Raw genomic sequence first — 23,861 nt, 5'->3', positions numbered from 1 at the left:
ACTCCGACTCCTCTCCTCTAATTTGCATATTACAATTTTGTTGATTATAAGTATGTAACATGAAATTCGTCTCTTAACTGCCAACGCTTAGGAATTTTACAAGACAACTGAAGTGAGAAGGATATGTAGGACTACTATATTTATTCCCTTTAGACTAAAACTAGTCCTTGGTAAGAGTACTTGTAAAAGGTACAAACCAGAACAAAGAACATCTATCAGGCTCTAGGCAATGTAAGTGTGGGTACATGTAAGAGTGATGTGCAGGTACTCTGCAGGGGAATGAGGAGATTGTAAACAGACAACACCTCTGTGTTCAATGTGCACAGCATTCTCAGTGGATTCCCTGCAGCTCTGTGGGGAGTGCATATGTAGAGTATAGTACTACTGTGTAACAAAGTAAACCTGAGACAGATGAAATTAAAGTTTTATACATACCTGGGGCTTCCTCCAGCCGCCTTCAGGATAATCAGTCCCTCGTTGTCCTCCTCCACCACCTGGATCTTCTGCTATGAGTCCAGGTACTTGAGCCAGTCGGGCGTAGTGCGCATGCACACACTCCGCCACCAGGAGCATACTACACCTGTGCAGCACTATTGCGCAGGTGCAGAATGTTCCTGGCTGTGGGAGCGGCATGCGGCCGGACAGCGCTGACTGGCTGAATTACCAGGACTCACAGCAGAAGATCCGGGTGGTGGAGGACAGCGAGGGACTGATTAGCCTGAAGGGGGCTGGAGGAAGCCCCAGGTATGTATAAAACTTTACTTTTCGTCCGTCTCAGTTACCCTTTAATTTGTAGTCACCAAACCAAATTTTAACAACATATCAAATTATTTGATTTCATCAGCAAAGGGAGTGCATACATTTGCATAAATCAGCATCAATGCAGAATTATTTCCATCTCGTTGACCATCTCTATTAGTGACACAGCTACACATCAGGCTTTATTCTTACAGCATAGATGTTTAGTATAAGAGATTCCTGTGTACACATCATATATACAGTCACAATCAGATATGTATATCTGACCTTAAAAATACAGGGACTGCTTTATTGAAGCAGCACAAGTAACTAATTTTGATTGGTTTATTTCATTTTTGTGGACTAAGCACAGCTATTACTGTGTATATACTGTATATATACATTATTTTTAATGACTATTATCTGAGAAATAGAACATTTTATCATATTTTCTATTTTAATTACAGTTACAAATTCATTAGGAATCGGAGTCGGTGCATTTTTTCCCGACTCCGACTCCAGGCACCCAAAATTGCCCGACTCCACGACTCTGACTCCGACTCCACAGCCCTGCTGAACGGGCCCATATTGTTTCTGTGGACAGGCATCTTTAATACAGTTCCTGTAACGAGCTGGTATTAGGAGCACTACCTTACAGAGGGTGCTCCTAATCTCAGCCCACTACCTGCACACAGTGAAGACACCAGGGAGCCTAAAACCTTTAACTTTTTGTTAGGAGATCAAATATGTATTTCACTCATTACAATGCACATCAAGCTCTGACCGTGGGATACTGAGTTTTTGAGGGTTCTTCTGTTGTTGATCTGGCATTAACCAGCTATAACACACCATTACAATTATTGGCACTGGTCATTTCTTGGTCAGAGGGCAAATAAGCAAAATCAGCAAGGGGTAAAATACATAACCTGACTGCCATACATGCATGAATGCTGCCTGCAATACATGGAACATGAATGTACTGTTACTAATAATAATCCTTCCCCAGCAGATGGGCAGAATATGGGGAGCCCCTCAGAGGGACGTCTTATCTCCCCTCCAGATGATGCTGCAGAAGATAATGGCATCACACAATGTTCTCCAGGAGGAAACCCCATTACTGGAAATACACAGCACAGACTTTACCATGAGGAGAGATCACCGGATCCCTCTAATGCTGAGGAATCTTCTGACAGATCCCGTCCTGTTACCCCAAATACCCATCCAGGAGGTCAGAGTGAGGAGAGGTCACATGACTCATCTGCTTCTGAGGAATTTTCTGGTAAATCACTCAGTGCTAGACAACGCAGTGATAAAATATTCAAATGTTCTGAATGTGATAAATGCTTTACAAGGAAATCACGTCTTGTTGGCCATCAAACAGAGCACACAGGGGTGACTCTTTTTTCATGTTCAGAGTGTGGGAAATGTTTCACTGATAAAGAAAATTTTCTAAGACACGAAATAAACCACACAGGAGAACGTCCGTTTTCATGTTCAGAGTGTGAGAGAGGTTTCATTTCTAAAGCAGATCTTTTCCGACACCAGAGAATTCACACAGGAGAGCGTCCTTTCCCATGTTCAGAGTGTGTGAAAGGTTTTATTTCTAAAGCTGACCTTGTCAGGCACCAAAGAATTCACACTGGTGAACGTCCTTTTTCATGTTCAGAGTGTGGTAAGGCTTTCTTTCGGAAAAGTCACCTTCTTACACACCAAAGAACTCACACAGATGAGCAGCCTTTTTCTTGTTCAGAGTGTGGGAAAGCTTTCACTTCGAAAGCAGGTTTTCTCCGACACCAAAAAATTCACACAGGCTAACGCCCCTTTTTCATGTGCAGAGTGTGGGAAAGGTTTCATTCAGAAAAGTCACTTTCTTACACACCAAAGAAGTCACGCAGGCAAACATTTGTTTTGCTGTTCAGAGTGTGGGAAAGTCTTCCTATGGGAAGGTGATCTTCTTACCCATCAGAGGACTCACACAGGCCAATGTGTGTTTTGACATTTAGATGGAGGGATCTTCATAAACAAAAATCACACAGGCAAGTATAATTATTCAGAGGTAGGAAATGAAAAATGAACTTTTCTGATACCAAAAAAGAGAAATTTTGTGTTTTGAATGGTCGTGACACAAACTACCTCTCATCTGCCACTAGATGTGGTAGAGACCTTGCTTGTCCCATACACTCTTGCATTCAGGTAACAGCAGAAACTCAGGCAGCCACAACTACTTTCCATATCCGTTTCTCATCCTGAAGATCAGAAATTGTGTTTTAGGAAATATGAAGCCTTTGTAACATATTGCTATGTAAACTGTTCATTGTTAGTTTTACCCCTTTGTTGTCCTGTCTTCCTGTTACCGTGGGCTGTCTGTCCTTTTCTTCTGTCGTATTCTGCAGTGTTATTCTTTTGTATGGAAAAGATAAAATAATAATAAAAGAGGAGATCTATGATCTCCTTTTATACCTGATTATTCTTTATTGCTCTTCTGTATATTTACATCTCTGCAGGGGGCTGCTAACCCCTAAAATGTTCATTTTCTCTCACCCTTTCGACAGATGGTAAACATTCACACAGAAATAGTAATACTGGAAAAGACAAAAGAGAAAAAGCGTTACCAATAGAAAACACAGCCATTCTAATGTACAGACAGCAAGGCTGAAGAGAAAAGCTGCTATCCAACACAGTAGAAATAGCACACATTTACATATGAACAATACAAGATAACATAATCACACAAGACTCTGTAATGCAGCTATGGTGTAAGCCAGGGGTCTCAAACTCGCGGCCCGCGGGCCATTTGCGGCCCTCGATACAATATTTTGTGGCCCTCGTCATCAAATGCTTCCTTCTAGGTCGCTTCAGTGCTCCCAAGTAATCCGCCGCATCCCCGCCGCTAAACAAGGGCTGCAGAGCCCCCAAATCGCCCGGGGAGCAATCCGCCAGCATTTCCTGGAAGGGGCAGAGCTTTCAGCTTCAGCTCTGCCTCTCCTGACGTCAATCGACGGCTCTCCTCGCCCCTCTCTGTGAAGGTAGAGTGAGAGGGGCGGGCAAAGGCGGCGATGCGCCGCGATTGTGAAATTCCTTATGCGGCCCAGCCTCATCCTGCCTTTGCCTCCTGCGGCCCCCCCAGGTAAATTGAGTTTGAGACCCCTGGTGTAAGCTGATCACTGTAATTAAAGCCTATTAAAGTTAACGGAAATCGATCGGAAAGCAAATCGGACATGTTGGAAATAATCGATCTGACAGTAAATCGACCATAAAATCTCATAGTGTCTACCCAGCATAACAGGTAGAGCAATCAAGAAAAAACTTTTATATGGACATTCACCACGGAGAGCAGACATGCAAACTTCAACACAGCTGAATGGCAATGCAGATAAACAAAATTGCAAATACATGAAAAACTTTACAACAGCCTGCATGCAGTAATTCAGCACTGTCTGGCTAAAGCTTAGCTACAACAAACGCCAGAAGTCCCGGTGAGACCCTGACAAGGTGTAAATGGACAATGTACTGTCGTCCCACTAGGCAAAAAGCTGCCCATGCACTGCTGACACTTACGTGTGCCACTGTCCAGATCCTGGTGACCAAAAAAAAGTCTCAGTGATTAAACAAAAATCTCTCCAACACAAATTTAGGGGTTTTTCAGCTTATTCATTTCGTTGATAACCTGGCCTGTTTCCAGGATGTGGAAATGTCAGCACATATGCTAACAAAAATAATAGATGTTTTTGCCCATGAACACCTTGATTAAAAAAAACCCCACAAATTCTTACAGAAAAAATAAAACTCATTCAAAATTTCTGAGATTTTGGTCCACTAAAGCAAAATCAGGATAAGAACAAATCTAATTAGGAGGGGGAATTCTCCCTCAGCTTCTTCCATGTCAGACTCAGAACTTAGAGGAAATCTAAAGTCAGCCTAAAAAAAGGATTTTAACTTACCTGGGGCTTCTTGCAGCCCCCCGGAGTCCTCCTATGCCCACGACGCCGGTCCAAGTCCCTCCAGTCAGCAGTGGCGACTCCCACTAAGCTGGCAAGCCTTGCACCTCCTCATCACGCTCCCGCGGCCAGGAGCATTCTGCACATGCACAGTACGCGAAAGTCGCTACTGCCCATGCACAGAGTGCTTGCAGGATCAGGGTGCACACGGCTCAGGGCTGACTGGCGGCGACCGGCCAGCTTTGCAGGGGTCGCCATTGCTGGCTGGAGGGACTTGGACCGGTGTTGTGAACACAGGACTCCAGGGGGCTGCAAGAAGCCCCAGGTTAGTTAAAATAATTTTTTAGGTTGACTTAAAGTAAAACTTAAGTGATCTAAATCGTGCGTCCTCGCTCACGTTCCCACCACCAGGAGCATCCTGCGCATGCGCAGTTGGGAAAAGTCTCTACTGCGCCTGCGCAGGACATTTCTGATAACGGAAGCATGAGCGAGGACGTGCGTGGCCAGGGCCGCGTAGGCGCAGTGGCCAGCGACCGAGCCAGTCACCGAAAACTGGGGGACTGGAGAATCCTAGAGTGATGGCGCGGGCAGAGGGTGGCAGCAGGGGGCTGGTAGAAGCCTCGGGTAAGTGAAACTTTTTTCTTTATATTACTTAAGTTTCCCTTTAAGTTACGACTCTGAGCTGCAGTACATCTGGACTTTTATAGAATACCTTTGCTTTGCCAATATATCAGTTATTTGACCTGGCTTAGAGTGTTAATTATGTAACAGTCCCATTTCCATGGGAGTAATGTAGGCTATCATTAACGCTTTTTAAGTTAGACATTATAACATTTCATAAAACTAAAACATTTCATAAAAACATTCATTTCACTGTATTATGACGATCGAAAATCATCAGCAATTCAACCTTTTTACAACATTCTTTTCCTTAATATGCATTCTTTCATTCCTGTACATTCATTCTCTCACAAATTCGCAACTGCACATCACACCACAATTTAGCACAGAAGTGATCCTTCAGTCAGCCATAACATTAAAACATATGTCCTTTTCTGGGATTTCAAACCCAGTTTCTGCACTTTAGTCAATAAGTCAGGCAGGGAACACACTTGACTGTTTTTGTGCGTGTTTTCTGCACAGAAAAACTGAGAACTCATGTTAATCAATGTGCTAGTACACACTTTCTGTGTTGTTCACGTGCAGAAAAAAAACTGACATTATGCATCATGATTCTGCACATTTTGTCAGTTTTCTCTATCAATTACATCAGCTGCTGTGAAAAAACGCGCCCGTTTTCCTGCATAGAAACACACTTGCTGTGCAGAAAAAGTATGCAGGAAAACGCGCACAGAAAACTGAAAGACAAGTGTGTTCCCTGCCTTACTCAGAAACCTTTATTAGTCAACCAGCATACATGTCTGTTATCTTTCCACAATGGTTCTACCCTTTTCAGCCACAAAGGATAGACTAGGCAGGCTTTCACAGATACAATTTATATAGTACCTCAGACAGAAATGCCGGCAACCCTATTATTATCTTACAATTATAGTTATATTCACATAAAATCCTTCACATAGATTATTATTATTATTTAGTATTTATTTAGCGCCAACATCTTCCGCAGCGCTGTACAGAGTATATTGTCCTTGTCACTTAACTGTCCCTCAGAGGGGCTCACAATCTAGTCCCTACCATAGTCATACAGTATGTATATATCATGTAGTGTCTGTATCGTAGTCTAGGGCCAATTTAGGGGGAAGCCAATTAACTTATCTGTATGTTTTTGGGATGTGGGAGGAAAACAGAGTGCATGGAGGAAACCCTTGCAAACACAAGGAGAGCATACAAACTGTGTAGATAGTGGCCTGGCTGGGATGCGAACCAGAGACCCAGCGCTGCAAGGAGAGAGCGCTAACCACTACGCCACTGTGCTGTCCCATATATTTTTAGGTTTACAAAAAACCCTCACATAGATTGCAAATAATATGTCAAAGAATCATTTATTATATCTGTATTCTAGCTAATCCTAAGATTTAGACTCAAAACTGAAACTTCCACACAGGAGAACCATAGACCTTACATTCCAGAAGAATCCATTATACAGATAGACTTATTCATGTCAAGAACCGCAAGGGCCGGTCCTTGATTGGGTCAATCCCTCAGAGTCAGAAACTCGGTGTTGCTGTCGCTTTGCACATAGATGCCCATATGTGGATTCGCAGTCTATGAACCGACTAGCCGAGAGGAGCGTCCACTCCTGACTCCAAAGGATTCACCACACACGTACAATTCAAATGCTTGCCACCACGTGTGAGTCAGCACACGGCTGTCACTATATTAGCACACTGAGAACACTGTAAGTTAACCCTGAGCTGTATGCAGGGATCAGCGCCAGATCTGTCTATCTGTGCCCGATTCAAGCATACGGGTTGTAAATACAAGATATTTGTACACTGAAGCGAAAGGTTACACCCGGCAATAGCTGGCAGCCGAATTACATCATTCCCTACCTTTCACGTTGACCTGGAGGGGAAATAGTAATTAACACCGCTGGTACTTGTGCAGAAGCAGGGTAAGCCGTATATTGGCTGTATCCTGCGCCCAAGTCTTCCGGTGGCTATTTCATAGATTTGTATTTCTATCATGTGATTAAAGGGCAACTGAATCAAGAGATATATGGAGGCTGCCATATGTATTTCCTTTTAAGCAATACCAGTTGCCTGGCTGTCCTGCTTATCCTCTGTCTCTAATTCTCCTAGCCACAGCCCCTGAACAAGCATACAGCAGATCAAGCGTTTCTGACATTATTGTCAGATTGGACAAGATTAGCTGCATACTTGTTTCTGGTGTTATTCAGACACTACCGCAGCCAAATAGATCAGCAGGGCTGCCATGAAACCGGTATTGTATAAAAGGAAATAAATATGGTGGCCTTCATATACCTCTCACTTCAGTTGCCCTTTAAGTCAGCCTTGACATTTTGTTTTACGTTTTTATGAAGTTATGTTAGGGCCCATATCTGGTTCATGGTCAGTTCTCAGATGGCTATTTATTTTCAGTTTCCATGTAATTATTTTATTATTGATGGTATTATATAGTTCACCTGTTCTTTTTTTCTGCTGAGGTGATGTGAGCTTTGGACAGGTATGTGAGCTGTAATCTGCAAACAAATACAGGCAGGCAGTATCAATTTTCAATAATACAAAATACATTTAAATTCATCTCATGGATGCATTAAATATTTTTTTTTTACTATATGTATTCATTGTAACTACTCTTATATACAAGATCCCTGTACCAAATTATCACAGGAAATAGTCTGAGAAAGACCTATGGATCACTTCTAAAGCTTACTCTTTGAATGTTTTCAAGTTGGCCAATAAATACTATTTATGTTCAAAACACCCTGCAATACTGTCAGTCTCCACAAGGTGGTGACCTTTATTCTTCTGAGTGGAACGCAGACACTAGAAACAAGGAACACAAAGACAGGAAGTCAGAGGTCAAAGGTGAAGCTGGAGGAAGTAGAGGGAAGCCATTGCTGAAACTGGCAACACAGGAGGTAATAAGGTACAGGAACATAATGACTATATTTTAGAGAGTTTCTGATTTCCTGTCCTATAATCCTTCATAAGGTGTCATTATGTCCCTTACTATTTCTCCATGTAGTGGTTGCAGTATTTAGAAGGAACTCTACAAGGACATCATGATGGAGAATCAGCCGCCCCTCACATCACCGGGTAAGAGGAGACTTTCATTTCATATAAAGGAGAGAGCAGTTATGGAGGGTCCACCTAGATCCCCCCCATCATCTGATAATCACACAGAGAATATACAGTCGGTGTGTGTGTTTCCTACAGATGGATCCAGTCACAAAAACCCACCAGAGCGTGCAAATGCTACGCGTGATCCTCTCTGCATATCGTGTGCGGTCTTAACTTACATGAGCTTATCCTAATTGCCACACGATAGCATGTAGCATGACCACGATAGTACACAAGGGTGAGGGGGCCAGGTGCAGGGTGCCTGGGGTAGGGTGTCTAGGGCACACTCTTGGTGGTGAGGAGGGTGCTAGTGGGTAGGTGGGTTGTCAGTGGAGGGGGGGGGGAGAATGCCCGTGGGTGGGGAGGAGGGTGCCACTTTTAGGTGGGGGGGGATTGCCTGGAGGCGGAAAAAAATGACCGAGGCTCCAGCCGCGGTAATGAGGGATGCGGGAGCCAGGCTTCATTACTTCCTCCCTCCCTCCCTCTCTCTGAATAACCCCCTGATGTGTCTGTCTGTCCTCCCCTCCCTGTAGGCAGAGTGAGCGCAGCGGAGCAGCCATTCGAGTCCTCTTACCGCTGATCCACGCATACTGTCTGGCATCGGACCTCCATGTGCTTCCTGTTTACTATGACGTCACAGGAAGCAGATGGAAGTCCTATGCCAGTACGAGTGGATCAGCGGTAAGAGGACTCGACTGGCTACTCCGCTGCGCTCACTCTGCCTACAGGGAGGGAGGAGGGGAGGACAGACAGACACATCAGGGGGTTATTCAGAGAGAGGGAGGGAGGGAGGAAGTAATGAAGCCGGGCTCCCGCATCCCTCATTACCGCGGCTGGAGCCTCGATCATTTTTTTCTCCTCCATTCTCTGCCCAGCCGTCGGGACGGTTGAGGGGTATGGTATGTCTACTACTATGTTAATTAACATCGTCTGAGCCGCACCACTGCACTGTCACGGTTGCGCTATATGCTATTGCGCAGCATTTAAAATCATCTTGCGTAAGTTTAGACCGCACGTTAATTGAAACTAACACAATACATTTACCAGCCTTTAATGAATCAAGGCCGTGAAGACATCAATCAGTGTGTGTGTTTCCTACAGATGCATCCAGTAACAGAAACAAACCAGAGAGATGTGCAGGTCCTCTTTATTCCCGGGATTGTCCTCTGGAAGATCCCACCATCATCCACCAGGTGGGTGGGGCTGAATTTCATGTTGTTGGTGGGTCTATGTACATTAGAAGATGGGACACACACATCACTTTATGTATGTGTGTTAGGCAGCAATGTATAAATATATTGGTAATGAGCCAGCAGAGATGGTCAGTGAGATAGTAAACATGGAGAATGCTCACTCCCTGGCAGCACCTGTCTATTTATTGCAGGGTAAGCCTGTCAGGGCCTGTTACCACTTGCTCGAAAACCGGTCAGAATCCGCAGAGTTTCCCAGCAGGCAAATTGCTCGGGGAAACTCTGCCATAGGAAATAATGGCACTGCCGGCCCGAATCGCTTGCCCTAGCGATTTGGTTGGCATTGCCCTCAGTTTTTGCGCGAGAGGCAGAGAATCCCATAGCCGTGCATGGCACGGCTTCTGGGATTCGTCTGCGTACCCGCAGACCCGGTGGTGCCGCCGCGCGTCTCGCAGTGCGCGGTGGCTAGTGGAAATGGGCCCTTAGCAATTTAAAGGCACGGAAAGTGCACCTACACCTTCAGTACCAGATCTAGCCAGGACTGAACCAATTGAACCACAGGTGTCCACACTCCAGTCCTGGAATCTATGCCAGTGTTTAGAATGGGCTGAGAAATTGAGAGATGTGTTAAGTGAAATATAATGTGGCTAGTTACTTACCTGGGGATTCTTCCAGTCCCCTGAAGTCCTTCTGCTCCCTCACCAGTTTACATTCTGCTCCTTTCCTCCACTGTCTGCCTCTGAAAGCTGGACGACTCGACCAATCGCCAGTTACTGTGCATGCGTGGTCCTGACTGCACAGTACCCCGACTACGGGAGCAGTAGCAATTTTTACTTCTTGTGCAAGCGAAGAATGCTCCCGGCCACTGGAGTGCAATGGAGAAGATGCACGGCACAGGGCCACTTATGCAGCCTTCAGAGGGGGACAGCGGAGGAACGGAGCAGCACGGAATAACGGCGAGGGAGTAGGAGGACTTCAGGGGGTTGGACGAAGCACCAGGTAACCAAATAACTGCACACATTATATTTCACTACAGATTTCCTTTAACCACTTGAGGACCCACCCTTTACCCCCCCTTAAGGACCAGCACTGTTTTAGCTGATCTGTGCTGGGTGGGCTGTGCAGCCCGCAGCACAGATCAGGGTGCAGGCAGAGCGACCAGATCGCCCCCCTTTTTTTCCCCACTAGGGGATGATGTGCTGGGGGGGTCTGATCGCTCATGCCTTGCCTGGGTGTTGCGGGGGAGGGCACCTCAAAGCCCCCCTCCGCGGCGAAATTTCCCCCCCTCCCTCTCATACCTTTCCCCTCTAGCAATCTGGGCTGCACAGGACGCTATCCGTCCTGTGCAGCCAGTGACAGGCTGTCCCCTGTCACATGGCGGCGTTCCCCGGCCGCTTATTGGCCCGGAGATCGCCGATCTGCCTTACGGCGCTGCTGCGCAGCAGCGCCGTACAATGTAAACAAAGCTGATTATTTCCGCTTGTGTTTACATTTAGCCTGCGAGCCACGATCGGCGGCCCGCAGGCTATTCACGGAGCCCCCCGCCGTGAATTGACAGGAAGCAGCCGCTCGCGCGAGCTTCCTGATTAATTAGCCTGCAGCCGGCGACGCAGAACTGCGTCGCTGGTCCTGCAGCTGCCACTTTGCCGACACGCGGTATGAGTGCGCGGTCGGCAAGTGGTTAAAGGGCAACTGAAGCAAGAGGGATATGGAGGCTGCCATATTTATTTCCTTTTTAAAAGGCAACTGAAATGAAAAGACTATGGAGGCTGCCATGTTTATTTCCTTTTACACAATACCAGTTGCCTGGCAGCCCTGCTGGTCTGTATGGTTACAGAAGTGTCTGAATAACACCAGAAACAAGCATGCAGCTGATCTGTCGGATTTGACAATAATGTGAGAAACACCTGATCTGCTGCATGCTTGTTCAGGGGCTATGGCTGAAAGTATTAGAGGCAGAGGATCAGCAGGAGGCCAGGCAACTGGTATTGCGTAAAAGGAAATAAACATGGCAGCCTCCATATACCGCTTACTAACTAGCCTGGCTTGCTGGAACTGTGTTGCTGTCTAACAACCCCAACGCTTATTACTGGAACTATTCTCCGTTTTGACAGCTTTGCTGCTGTGGATATCTGCATTTCTAGGAGAACTGTAGGGGACCAATGCGTATTGTACTCCCCCTTTTTGCTCGCTGTTCCATTAATCCTTTTAAATTTTGGCCAGCAATAGTGTGATTGTATGTTGTGTCAGTGCTGTGTGTGTGTGAGGTTGTGGCGGGATGGCCATCTCATGCTGTTTTTAAAATATATATGTTATTTTTTGATTAATAAACACATTTTGATATTTATGAATATATTTGTATATTAGTGGTTATTGGGATCATCTGTAGTTCTAGTTCCTCTACTTTTTGCTCTTTTTTTATCTCCATATACCGCTGTCTTCAGTTGTCCTTTAACTTCTGTGCCGGTCTAATTCCCCCGGCAAGGAGGCAGCGCAGCACTTTTTTTTTGTTTTTTTGTTTTTTAAAATCATGTAGCGAGCCCAGGACTCGCTACATGATAGCCGCTGAGCATCGGCAGCTCTGCAGCCACTCCGATCGCTTCCGGCGATCGGAGTAAGCAGGAAATCCCGTTCAAAACGGGATTTCCTGCTGGGCTTCCCCGGTCGCCATGGCGACGGGGCGGGATGACGTCATCGACGTCGGGACGTCATAGGGAATCCCGATCCACCCCTCAGCGCTGCCTGACCCTGATTGGCCAGGCTGCGCAGGGGGGGGAGGCGGCTCGGCGCGGTGGGTAGCGGCGGCGATCGCGTACTAAACGCAGCTAGCAAAGTGCTAGCTGCTTGTAGGAAAAAAAAATTATGCAAATCGGCCCAGCAAGGCCTGAGAAATCCTCCTACGCAGGTTACCCCGAGCTGAGCTCGGGATAACCGGCAAGGAGGTTAATGAACCACATGTTTCCTGATTCAGTCCCATCAATCAATTTGAACTGTGACAAAAATGTGTGACAAAATTGGACCTTGAGGGCTGGAGTGCAACACCCGTGGATTAGTCTTAAGAGACATCAGTTTCACATAATTACACAATTACGTGTTTAGCAGGGAGCTGTGTGCACCCAATCTCTCATTGCCCCTTTCCTACCATTGCTATGTGTCGGAACCACATTACCTGTAAGTTGCTCTAAGCTAAGAGGGCATAGAGACACATGCCATGCCATAAGAGGGCATAGAGACACATGCCATGCCATAAGAGGGCATAGAGACACATGCCACCCTTGCTGCCAAGTAACTGCATTATTATGGGAAACTGATGTTTCTTTCTGAAACGGAGGAGATAGTGTCATTGGTTCAGCCCTATCTAGATCTGGTTCTGCAGGTACAGGTACACTTGCTGCGCCTTTAACCCTTTAGCAGCCAATCTGTTTAGAAGCTTGCAAGTGCTCCAGGCCAATTTATTTTAGCACATTTGCTTATTTATTTTTTGTTACTTACCTACTTCTAATTAGTACTGCTGTAATGTGCATTTATGGCCACTTGTCACTAGGGGGCAGTGTGAGACAATAAGAGAGGACCTCTGCTTTCAGTTTCTATATTTTCTGCTAGCAGAGAGAGACATCTAAGCATTCCAAGAATTTACAGCACAAGTTCTGCCAACTGAGGTCAAAAGCGGTGCACTTATCTCAAACGAGGTACTGTAACTCTATTGAAGCTGCAAAATGGTTAAATAGTGACCGGCTTATCCTGCAGTTCATTTAAATAGGCCATGTGCTGCCTGAGAGTGAGCACTTACCATTCTTTGGGTTTTGCATCTTAGAAGTAGGTGTGGCTGGTCTCCCTGGTGTTGGGGGGGACCCTTGTGGGGCTACATTCACCCCCTTGGAATGTAGCATGCGGTTGATAGTCCTGGGTGGTGGCAGCGCTCGGTACCCTGCCTATACTACTTGCCCCCCTTTGGAAGCTTAGAGCACCCCACAGGTAATGTAGCTCCCAAGTCACATAGCAGAGGTTAGGAGGGGTCATAGAGACTGACTGATTGCGTCGCTGCTGCTTCCTCCTAATGGTCAGTAAGACTTGTATCCAAATGTCATGTAAAGTTCATGTAAGTTACTTTTCCACACACTACTCTGCATTTTAGGCACCCCTGTGGCACACCTGATCACCAAACAGGCCCACTCGGTCCAAAGCAATTGCATAAGTTGCCTTGTGTGTAGTCTGGCCCTGCCCTAAAGCAAGAAGGTAAAGCAGTACTAGTGGATAGCACTTTCGCCTCGCAGCACTGGATCCCCAGTTTGAATCCCAGCCAGGGAACTATCTGCATGGAGTTTGTATGTTTTCCTCATGTCTGCATGGGTTTCCCCTCCCAAACATACAGACAACTTAATGTGCTTCCCCCTAAAAATTGGCCCTATATAGACTATGATACATGCCCTACACAATACATACATAGACATATGAGTATGGTAATGATTAGATTGTGAGCTCCTCTGAGAGATCATATACTCTGTACAGTGCTGTGGAAGATGTCAGCGCTATATAAAAATAATATTCTTTAAGGACAACTGTAGCGATAGGTATATGGAGGCTGTCATATTTATTTCCTTTTCAACAGTACCAGTTGCCTGGCAGCCCTGCTGATCGATTTGGCTGCAGCAGTGTCTGAATAACACCAGAAACAAGCATGCAACTAATCTTGTCAGATCTGACAATAATGTCAGAAACACCTGATATGCTGCATTCTTGTTCAGGGTCTATGGCCAAAAGTATTGGAAGCAGAGAATCAACAAGGTAGCCAGGCAACTGGTATTGCTTAAAAGGAAATAAATAGGGCAGCATGCATATCCCTCTCGCTTCAGTTGTCCTTTCATTCATCTGTACACAAGCAGGAACGCTATCATCAGCAGTGGTGCAGCTCAGCTTTCCTAAGGCCACACATGAATCAGGAAGTGGCAGAACTTTGGAAATGTGTTTTAATACTGTCTTTGAATAATGTATAATTTAGGTGTAGTGCCATCATGCTTAGGCTTGTTATTTTGTATGATGTTGTGATTATAGAGTGAAGATCAGGTTGGTTTGATAATCAAGGTTAAAGAAGAAGAAGAGGAAACATCTTTGAGAGATGATCTGTCTTCAGAGGAAGGTGACGTAATGAGGACAATTAAAGAGGAAGAGACGTGTGTGAGGGGTGATCAGCAGTCTACGGAGGAAGATGTTCTGAAAGTGACAATAAAAGAAGAAGAGGAAGAAGAAGAAGAGGAGACGTATGAGATGGGAAATCAGGTCTCTCCGGAGGAGGATGTGGTGATGGTGACAGTTAAAGAGGAAGAATTTTCTGTAGATATCAGCAAAGGTAAGTAAGAAGCATTGAATGGAACTGTAATATTAATGTCACACCAGGGAAGTAGGAGTCCCGATATTACAAAAGTTAAGAGATCAATTTACCCTCCCTTCCTAAACTGAAATATATATATATATATATATATATATATATATATATATATATATATATATGTATCAATTGTATTAAGATAAAAATTCATAGGTATAGAAGCCATTTGGTGGCAGGCAAAACAGCAACAGCGTTTGGTGACCAATCGCAGACGTAGTACAAAAAGAAATACCGGCACAGTTTAGGCTATAAACTAGCACAATTACTTATAGGATACCTTTAGCCTTAAATCAGAAGTAAGGTTAGGAGTGGCACACCTTTCCGTTTATATTAGAGTGCTGGACCTTAGATGCAAAGCAACAGCCAATACAGTTCCAATACAGTTCCAAACAGTCCAAGGATAGGTTCGCACACCGGCTTCTCAAATGAGCAAAAAGTGTAGTTTTATTTCATCATGCGTCAAACACTATGCATGACAATTGTTTCGGGGCCACTAAGGGTCCCCTTCCTCAGATAAGTGCAGACAAACATTTCAACAGTCTTAAATCAGTTCAGTAATTGACACCCTGTGTGTGTGGAGAGATACGCATAGGCTTACCGCACCTCCTGTGGCCCTGCGTCTGTCTCTGTTTAGAGCTGTTCGGTCCAAAGTTCTGGTCGGCAAAGGAGCAGTATGTACATGGGAGTACACGTTCACATGCCCTCTGACCTGAACATACTGCGCGTGCCCTCTGACCTGGACATACTGCGCGTGCATGTGCACTATGTCCACGTGGGCACCTTCTTCCACGTCTTCCAATGGGAATGTGGGAGTACTCCGTGGACATATTGATCCTGCGCCGCCCCGCTGACTAGGACTTTGGACCGAACAGCTCCTAAACAGAGACAGACACCAGGCCACGGGAGGTGCAGTAAGCCTATGTGCACCTCCCCACACACTCAGGGAGTCAATTACTGAACTGATTTCTCCTCAGGGATATTGCAGATTCACAAATTAAACCATCAGAACAGACAACTATATGAGTCAAGAGATAAAAAAAGAAAAGGTAGAATAGCATCAAAGGCAATAAAGGAAGAAAAATAATTAAGGCATCCTACCAAGAACCGACCATTATCACTTGATAAACCCAAGAGGCTTGTCCCTCACTAATTCTGGATCCACAGCCTCTGATGTCTCAAGCCACCTAACCCATATATTACTAAATCTAGTTGGATGCCCCTATGAGCATTTACTAGCCTCTCTAATTTAAGATAGGCATTCATCTGCTTGACCCACTGAGTGAAAAAGGTATCTGAACAGCTGTAAAAAAAATATGTCAAGTAAATCTCCTCCTAACCTCCTCGGCGTTCCGTTTCTGCTGGATTTCTGGGCCAAAAGTTTTCCAATTCATTTTCATAACCTTTTTTCCTGTAACTTACCAAGATGTGTCAAGAAAGCGTCTAGTATACATTTTGAGTATAATAGAAGCTTGAAACACAAAATCAAATCAAAATAAAATTTCAAAATTACTCCCCAAAATTTCTCCAGAAAATAATTTACATTTCCGAGCTGCAGCTGCTCAACCTGCACTAACATGAATGTAAAGTTAGCCATACATCTAGCAACAATGGGCAGATTCGACCAAGAGACAAATCTGATTGATCTGATCAGAGAGAGATCTGTCGGCTGCCCATAAACCACAGGCCGATTTCTGCATGAAATCTCTCGGGAATTGGCCTTGTCTGCCACCTCACCACTGCCCCCCAGTGTATAAATGTACCCCCGATGTGTGCATCTATACATTACCTGTCCTGTGTCGCCCACCATGCTGTGCTTATCTGTCTTCGGAAGCACACAGCAGGTTAGCAGGTTAACCAGCTATAGGTGCCGCAGTACAAATTAGCCAGCTATAGGTGCTGCTGTACAGGTTAGCCAGCTATAGGTGCCACAGTACAAGTTGGCCAGCTATAGGTGCTGCAGTACAAGTTAGCCAGCTATAGGTGCCGCAGTACAAGTTAGCCAGCTATAGGTGCCGCAGTACAGGTTAGACAGCTATAGGTGCCGCAGTAAGATTTTCACCGTGATGTTGCGCTCAGTCCCCACTTTCTTTAGGCTGCTGACTATACACAGAGACAAGTCCCAGTCACAAGTATAGAATACAAAATAGCCGCACCAATGTCCGCATCTGCTCTTGCGATCCAAGATCCTTAAAAATATAAGCACAACAAACCAAAGCTTCTCATAGTGAGTATTGCCTCATCAGTGACACCCTTGTGCATACACACACACTGCGTGAGGATAAAGATTACTATCACCAGGGCTAGATGGGGATCACACACCCCCCTTGCTTTCCCTGCTCACCAGAGGAATTCTTGGCTGTATTGCATATCATAAACAATCCATGCTGTGGAACCTTATGCTAATATCCAGTCCCTCCAATATCCATATCAGCCCAGTTGCAAGAGCTCTGCTCGTAATTGCTGTGGAACTACATTGCCAAGAATGCTTCAGTCACCTTATGAATGTGGTGTGCAAAAAACTATAATACCCACAGTGCTCTATCACAACAGCACGTTATATTGCAAGAGCTCTGCTCGTAATTGCTGTGGAACTAGCAATTACGAGCAGAGCTCTTGCAATATAACGTGCTGTTGTGATAGAACACTGTGGGTATTATAGTTTTTTGCACAAAAAATGTAGCATAATGTGTATATGAAATGAAAATCTAGTCTCTATAGGTCACCTGTTTGAACATACATAATTGAATAATGTATAATAAACCATGAGATCTAAAACCTAATGGTAAGACACTACGTAGTAGCCTGAAACTGGATATATTTAGTAAATGTAGTAATAGAAAGTATGATCGGGGACTACACTGAATATATTAAAGGGGAAGGAGTGTGCCCAATTGAATTGTGAGTAACCATGTATATATAAGATAGGGACATCCGGCCTATGTAGGGAGCACACCTGACCCCCTTAGTAACAAGAATAAACATGATAAAAATAAACTGTTAAAAAATAAATAAAAATAGATAAACCAAGGTCCTAAAATTCTACAATAAGGGACTGCATGGTAAACTGGAAAAACATGTAGATACTAGATGTATGTAATAAACAGTATGCCGTAGGGATATAGCTATGTATTACGTAATATTACAGGCATGTGGTAGAAATGACCAATTGGAGAACGGTGAATGCATAAATGCGAGGAGAGGGTGAGGTGGGGGGGGGGGGAGGGGAGGGCGTGTGGGTATGGACCAAGGGTGGGGGGAAGGGGGGGGGGGGGTTGGGAAGGAAAGGAGGGAGGGAGGAGGGTAAGAGGAATAGAGATAAATAAGGATACATGATCAATCACAATGAGGTTCACAGATTGTGCTCAAGACATATATTCAGTCCCTCGGGTTGTAAAGTTCTCAATTTGAACACCCAGTACATTTCTCTGGCTCTTAAAGTTTCATAACGGTTGGTGACATCTTCAGAGATTTGTTCGATCGGACAGAAAGTTAATGTGGAGGAGTCTTGATTGTGGAATTCCTTAAAATGTCGTGACAGGCCATGTTTACTGTACCCCCTAGAGATGTTTCTTCTGTGCTGTCCCCATCTATCTCTATCTACCTTTCATAGCCGGTAAGAGCATCTCTTCCTTACCTGATTATTCAACTTATATAGTGTACTTAGAATTATTGGTCTTATATACATTCTAAGGGCGCCTTCCCTCACTGAACTTTATAGGTACCGCAGTACAGGTTAGCCAGCTATAGGTGCCGCAGTACAGGTTAGACAGCTATAGGTGCCGCAGTACAGGTTAGACAGCTATAGGTGCCGCAGTACAGGTTAGACAGCTATAGGTGCTGCAGTAACGGTTAGCTAACTATAGGTGCGGCAGTACAAGTTAGCCAGCTGTAGGTGCCACAGTTCATGTTAGACAGCTATAGGTGCCGCAGTACAGGTTAGCCAGCTATAGGTGCTGCAGTACAGGTTAGCTAGCTATAGGTGTTGCAGTACAGGTTGGCCAGCTATAGGTGCCGCAGTACAGGTTAGACAGCTGTAGGTGCCACAGTTCATGTTAGCCAGCTTTAGGTGCCACAGTACAAGTTGGCCAGCTATAGGTGCTGCAGTACAAGTTAGCCAGCTATAGGTGCCGCAGTACAAGTTAGCCAGCTATAGGTGCCGCAGTACAAGTTAGCCAGCTATAGGTGCCGCAGTGCAGGTTAGACAGCTATAGGTACCGCAGTAAAGGTTAGCCAGCTATAGGTGCCGCAGTACAGGTTAGACAGCTATAGGTGCTGCAGTACAGGTTAGACAGCTATAGGTGCCGCAGTACAGTTTAGACAGCTATAGGTGCCGCAGTACAGTTTAGACAGCTATAGGTGCCGCAGTACAGGTTAGACAGCTATAGGTGCCGCAGTACAGGTTAGACAGCTATAGGTGCTGCAGTAACGGTTAGCTAACTATAGGTGCGGCAATACAAATTAGCCAGCTGTAGGTGCCACAGTTCATGTTAGACAGCTATAGGTGCCGCAGTACAGGTTAGCCAGCTATAGGTGCCGCAGTACAAGTTAGCCAGCTATAGGTGCTGCAGTACAGGTTAGCTAGCTATAGGTGGCGCAGTACAGGTTAGCCACCTATAGGTGTTGCAGTACAGGTTAGCCAGCTATAGGTGCTGCAGTACAGGTTAGACAGCTATAGGTGCCACAGTACAGGTTAGACAGCTGTAGGTGCCACAGTTCATGTTAGCCAGCTATAGGTGCTGCTGTACAAGTTAGCCAGCTATAGGTGCCGCAGTACAGGTTAGCCAGCTATAGGTGCCGCAGTACATGTTAGACAGCTATAGGTGCTGCAGTACAGGTTAGACAGCTATAGGTGCTGCAGTAACGGTTAGCTAACTATAGGTGCGGCAGTACAGGTTAGCCAGCTGTAGGTGCCATAGTTCATGTTAGACAGCTATAGGTGCCGCAGTACAGGTTAGCCAGCTATAGGTGCCGCAGTACAAGTTAGCCAGCTATAGGTGCTGCAGTACAGGTTAGCTAGCTATAGGTGGCGCAGTACAGGTTAGCCACCTATAGGTGTTGCAGTACAGGTTAGCCAGCTATAGGTGCCACAGTACAGGTTAGACAGCTGTAGGTGCCACAGTTCATGTTAGCCAGCTTTAGGTGCCACAGTACAGATTAGCCAGCTATAGGTGCCGCATTATAGGTTAGCTAGCTATAAGTGCCTCAGCACGTTAGTTAGCTTCATGTACCCCATTATAGGTGTGTTGTCCCCCCTGCAGTGGTTCCCCCCCCCATGCAGCGATAGCGGGTGGATGGGTGGTGCTGGTACTCACCATGCCGCTCGCCCACGCCGACCACGCCACAAGCTCCAATCTTCTCTGTCTACAGTACTGTGACTAGAGAAGACGAGCTGATAGTACTATGGGCGCAGGCGAGTGGCACGGTAACAGCAATGGCTGCCCACCTGCTATCTCTACGGAGGGAGGAGGGGGAGAAATCACTGCAGGGGAGAACCTATACTGCAGTAGCTATAGCTAGCCAATGTGTACTGAGGCACTTATAGCTGGCTAACTTATCCTGGGGAGGAAAAGTGGTCAGTGGAAGTGGATGGGGCTGGGAGAAGCGCCACAATCGCATGTGGCGAGTGCTTGTTACTGCACCCATAATGGTGACGGACATACCTCTTTGATCTTCTTTTTCCCACCGTCACCATTATGGGCTAAATGCCAGGGAGGTTAAGGGAGATCTGTAAATGGTGTGGGCTGTTGGGGGCAGCAAGCATTCAATGAGCTGCTTCCTAGCAGCATCCACACCCCCCCCCCCCCCCCCACCCCTAGTGTGTATGCAGCCCACCATCTATGTGGGTGCTAGGCAGTGCTTTGAAATCATGCAGCCCTGGCCACCACAATGCATGATGGAGAATGTAGTCCATTAATTAATTAATTAATTTAAAGGACCACTATCCCTCCCAAAAAAATAAAAAAATGTAAAATATGTGTGTCCACATACTTATAAGGGGTACATTTCTCCCAGATTAAAATGTACTCCTATGGAAATTGTCCTATGTTGTTGTCACCTACAGAGGGTGGGCAAAATCTGACAGGTTTCAGACTAGTCCATCACCTTATGGGGGATTCTCATTATTTATTTTATTCTTAAGAAAAGCAGTTCCTAGAAAAATGTATACAAAGATGGCATCCCTACTCATTTTCACACTATGCTAGCATCTGGACTGAGCACCTACCATTCAGTAAGTGCTTTAGAAAATAAAAATAACCCTGAGGATCCCCCATGAGGAGATGGACTGCTCCAAAACCTGTCAAATGTTTGTCTAAGGACGTATGTAGACTCAATACACTATACACATCTTCAAAATGATCTCAGAATATACTGCTGATAACGATATTCTTTTCCCAATAGATGGACGTAACATCGAGAAGCAATCACTGGGACATCTTATCTCTCCTCCAGATGATGATGATGACGATGCAGAAGATAGTACACCACACGGTGTTATACAGGGAAAGGAGGAGATCTTCCCATGTTCTGAGTGTGATAAATGCTTTACAAGAAAATCCCATCTTGCTTCCCATCAGAGGGAGCACACAGGGGAGACTCTCTTTTCTTGTCCAGAGTGTGGTAAACGTTTTACCAAAAAGCAAAGTGTTCTTAGACACCAGAGAAGTCACACTGGAGAGCGGCCTTATTCCTGTTCAGAGTGTGGGAAATGTTTCACTGATAAACAAACACTTGTTAAGCACCAGAGGAGTCACACAGGTGAGCGCCCTTATTCTTGTTTAGAGTGCGGGAAACGTTTCACTTGTAAGCATTCCGTACTTACACACCAGAGAAGACACACAGGAAAGTATCCCTATTCCTGTTCAGAGTGTGGGAAAGGCTTCATACATATAGGACAGCTTCTTTCGCACAAGAGAAGTCACACTGGTGAACGCCCTTTCCCGTGTCCACAATGTGGGAAAAGCTTCACACGTAAAGATGCCGTGCTTACGCACCAAATCATTCACACAGGGGAACGCCCTTTCTCATGTTCAGAGTGTGGGAAACGTTTTATTCGTAAAGGAGACCTCCTTGCCCATGAGAAGATTCACACGGGTGAGCGGTCTTTTTCGTGCCCAGAGTGTGGGAAGGCTTTCGTTCATAAAAATGCCCTGCTTGCACACCGGAGGAGTCACACAGGCGAGCGCCCCTTTTCCTGTTCAGAGTGTGGAAAATGTTTCAAACGTAAAGCTCATCTTATTACACATCAGAAAATTCATGCCAGGTGATGCTGGTGACAAACAAACTTAAGCAATGTGCACTGTCTCACTGGCACAATCTGCACGGCGTATGTACAGTATGTTCTCCCTTGTCTGTGTGGGTTTCCCCTGGGCATTCTGGTCTCCTCCTACATCCCAAAAACAGGCAAACTGATTGGTAGATCAGGGATTTATTTTGTCATACCCAGGGATTGCAATGTTTCCGGCTACAGGGTTTGCCAGAAAATACTCAGCAATGCTGCCCCCCAATCCTTGTTTCCTGGCCTTTTCATCTACCATACAGGCTAGTGAGGTTAAGCCCATGAGTTTGTGGCTCCTGCAAAGCCCCTGGGCAATACCACATAGCAGTTAACACAGGGGGGTACCTATGCGAGGCACCCTTGTCTTAATGTTACAGGCTTGAGACTCTTCCCCTACTCTGGTGTCCAAAACAAGGTTGGGGTAAAACATGGAGGGAGGTTTAGGGCACTGTGTAGTCCCCTCCTTAATAAAAGTAAGCAAATAGCCACTCCCACAAGTGTGTGTGCGTGCGTGCATACGCGTGCACTAAAAATCTACTCAGCAGCACTGAAAAGGCTTGGTGTTTTTTAACAGTTTGACTGCATCAGAACTTTGTTTTTCTTACCCAAGCCTCAGTTTTAGCTGCACAGAAGGTAAGCTCCACCCCATGAAAGAAATCTGCCCGGGCATTTTTCCCCTCATGCTGTGCAAAGCATGATGGGATTTCTGATGTTGTTGTTCTTGTTGCCTAGCGCGCAGCTGGGAGGGGTGATCAGGACAGTTGGAACTGTGTCTCATGCTCCCTGTCACCTCCTTTCAACCAAAAAGATGGCTGCCCCCATGAAATCACAAACATTTGCCTGTTCTTTTAAAACAGGGTAGGTAAGAGATGATATTACCTATCTATTTTAATTAACATAACTAATGTAACTTAATGACAGTATGTTTGTTTAGGCTGAAGTTTCTCTTTAATTGGCTTCCCCCTAAATTGGCCCTAGACTACAATACATACACTACACAATACATGCATAGACATATGACTATGGTAGATTGTGAGCCCCTCTGAGGGAAAGTTAAGTGACAAGACAATATATACTCTGTACAACGCTGTGAAAGATGTCTGTACTATATAAATACTAAATGATAATTAATAATAATATTGTTGCCAGCCCCCCTCTGTTTATAGACCCGGCTGTATTATGTAACAGCATGATGGGGATGGTTTATATCAGTTTGACGACACATTGAGACAAGCCCAGCCCCCACTCATGTAAATCACTGCATAGTTTTGCTGTGTAATCAGATTACGTTTATAAAAAGAGGTGGGCCGGTTGAAGTGCAATAGATGAGCTCCAAAGCTTGGAGAGATAATATGGTGGGGACAGTACCTCTTCAATAAAGATTACAAGCAAGCTGAAGAGATCCTATGGCTCTTATATATGAGGTCATCACCCAGCGCCGAGTCAGTATTTTCCCTGCAGAAAGGGCTATTTCTTCTTTGTAAGCTGTGTATTCTTTTCTTCTGTGTATATATTTTCTCTGATGTTTCGGTTGTATGAATGAGAATAAAGGATAATAAAATAACA

The 23,861-nt window shown here is 45.3% G+C and overlaps 2 protein-coding genes across 5 annotated transcripts in view; both read left to right on the top strand.

The window, feature by feature from the left end:
* Positions 1 to 3,197, top strand: part of LOC137535208 (zinc finger and SCAN domain-containing protein 12-like) — a 7,482-nt gene extending 4,285 nt beyond the window's left edge. The window contains exon 2 of one of the 2 annotated variants that reach the window (XM_068257023.1): positions 1,748 to 3,197. In XM_068257023.1, coding sequence (XP_068113124.1) covers positions 1,748 to 2,553 — 806 coding nt within the window. In that variant the 3' untranslated portion in view covers positions 2,554 to 3,197. Of the gene's footprint in view, positions 1 to 1,744 lie in introns of both variants that reach the window. The other variant, XM_068257022.1, reaches the window with a different exon arrangement.
* LOC137535216 (gastrula zinc finger protein XlCGF57.1-like) lies at positions 1,979 to 23,861 on the top strand. 3 transcript variants are annotated; one of them, XM_068257032.1, is made up of 5 exons: positions 1,979 to 2,017; positions 8,349 to 8,419; positions 9,545 to 9,636; positions 14,686 to 14,980; positions 21,419 to 23,861. In XM_068257032.1, the coding sequence occupies exons 2-5, from the start codon at positions 8,386 to 8,388 to the stop codon at positions 22,282 to 22,284; spliced, it is 1,287 nt and encodes a 428-aa protein (XP_068113133.1). In that variant the 5' UTR covers positions 1,979 to 2,017; positions 8,349 to 8,385; the 3' UTR covers positions 22,285 to 23,861. The 3 variants fall into 3 exon arrangements, with proteins under 3 accessions (XP_068113133.1, XP_068113131.1, XP_068113132.1); XM_068257030.1 differs by lacking the exon at positions 1,979 to 2,017 and adding an exon at positions 8,160 to 8,249; XM_068257031.1 differs by lacking the exon at positions 1,979 to 2,017 and adding an exon at positions 8,179 to 8,241.

The sequence above is a fragment of the Hyperolius riggenbachi genome, chromosome 10, assembly GCF_040937935.1.
Source record: "Hyperolius riggenbachi isolate aHypRig1 chromosome 10, aHypRig1.pri, whole genome shotgun sequence".
Classification (NCBI taxonomy): Eukaryota; Metazoa; Chordata; class Amphibia; order Anura; family Hyperoliidae; genus Hyperolius; species Hyperolius riggenbachi.
The sequence above is the reverse complement of the archived record's forward strand: the minus strand, read 5'-3'. Positions and strand labels throughout refer to the sequence as shown.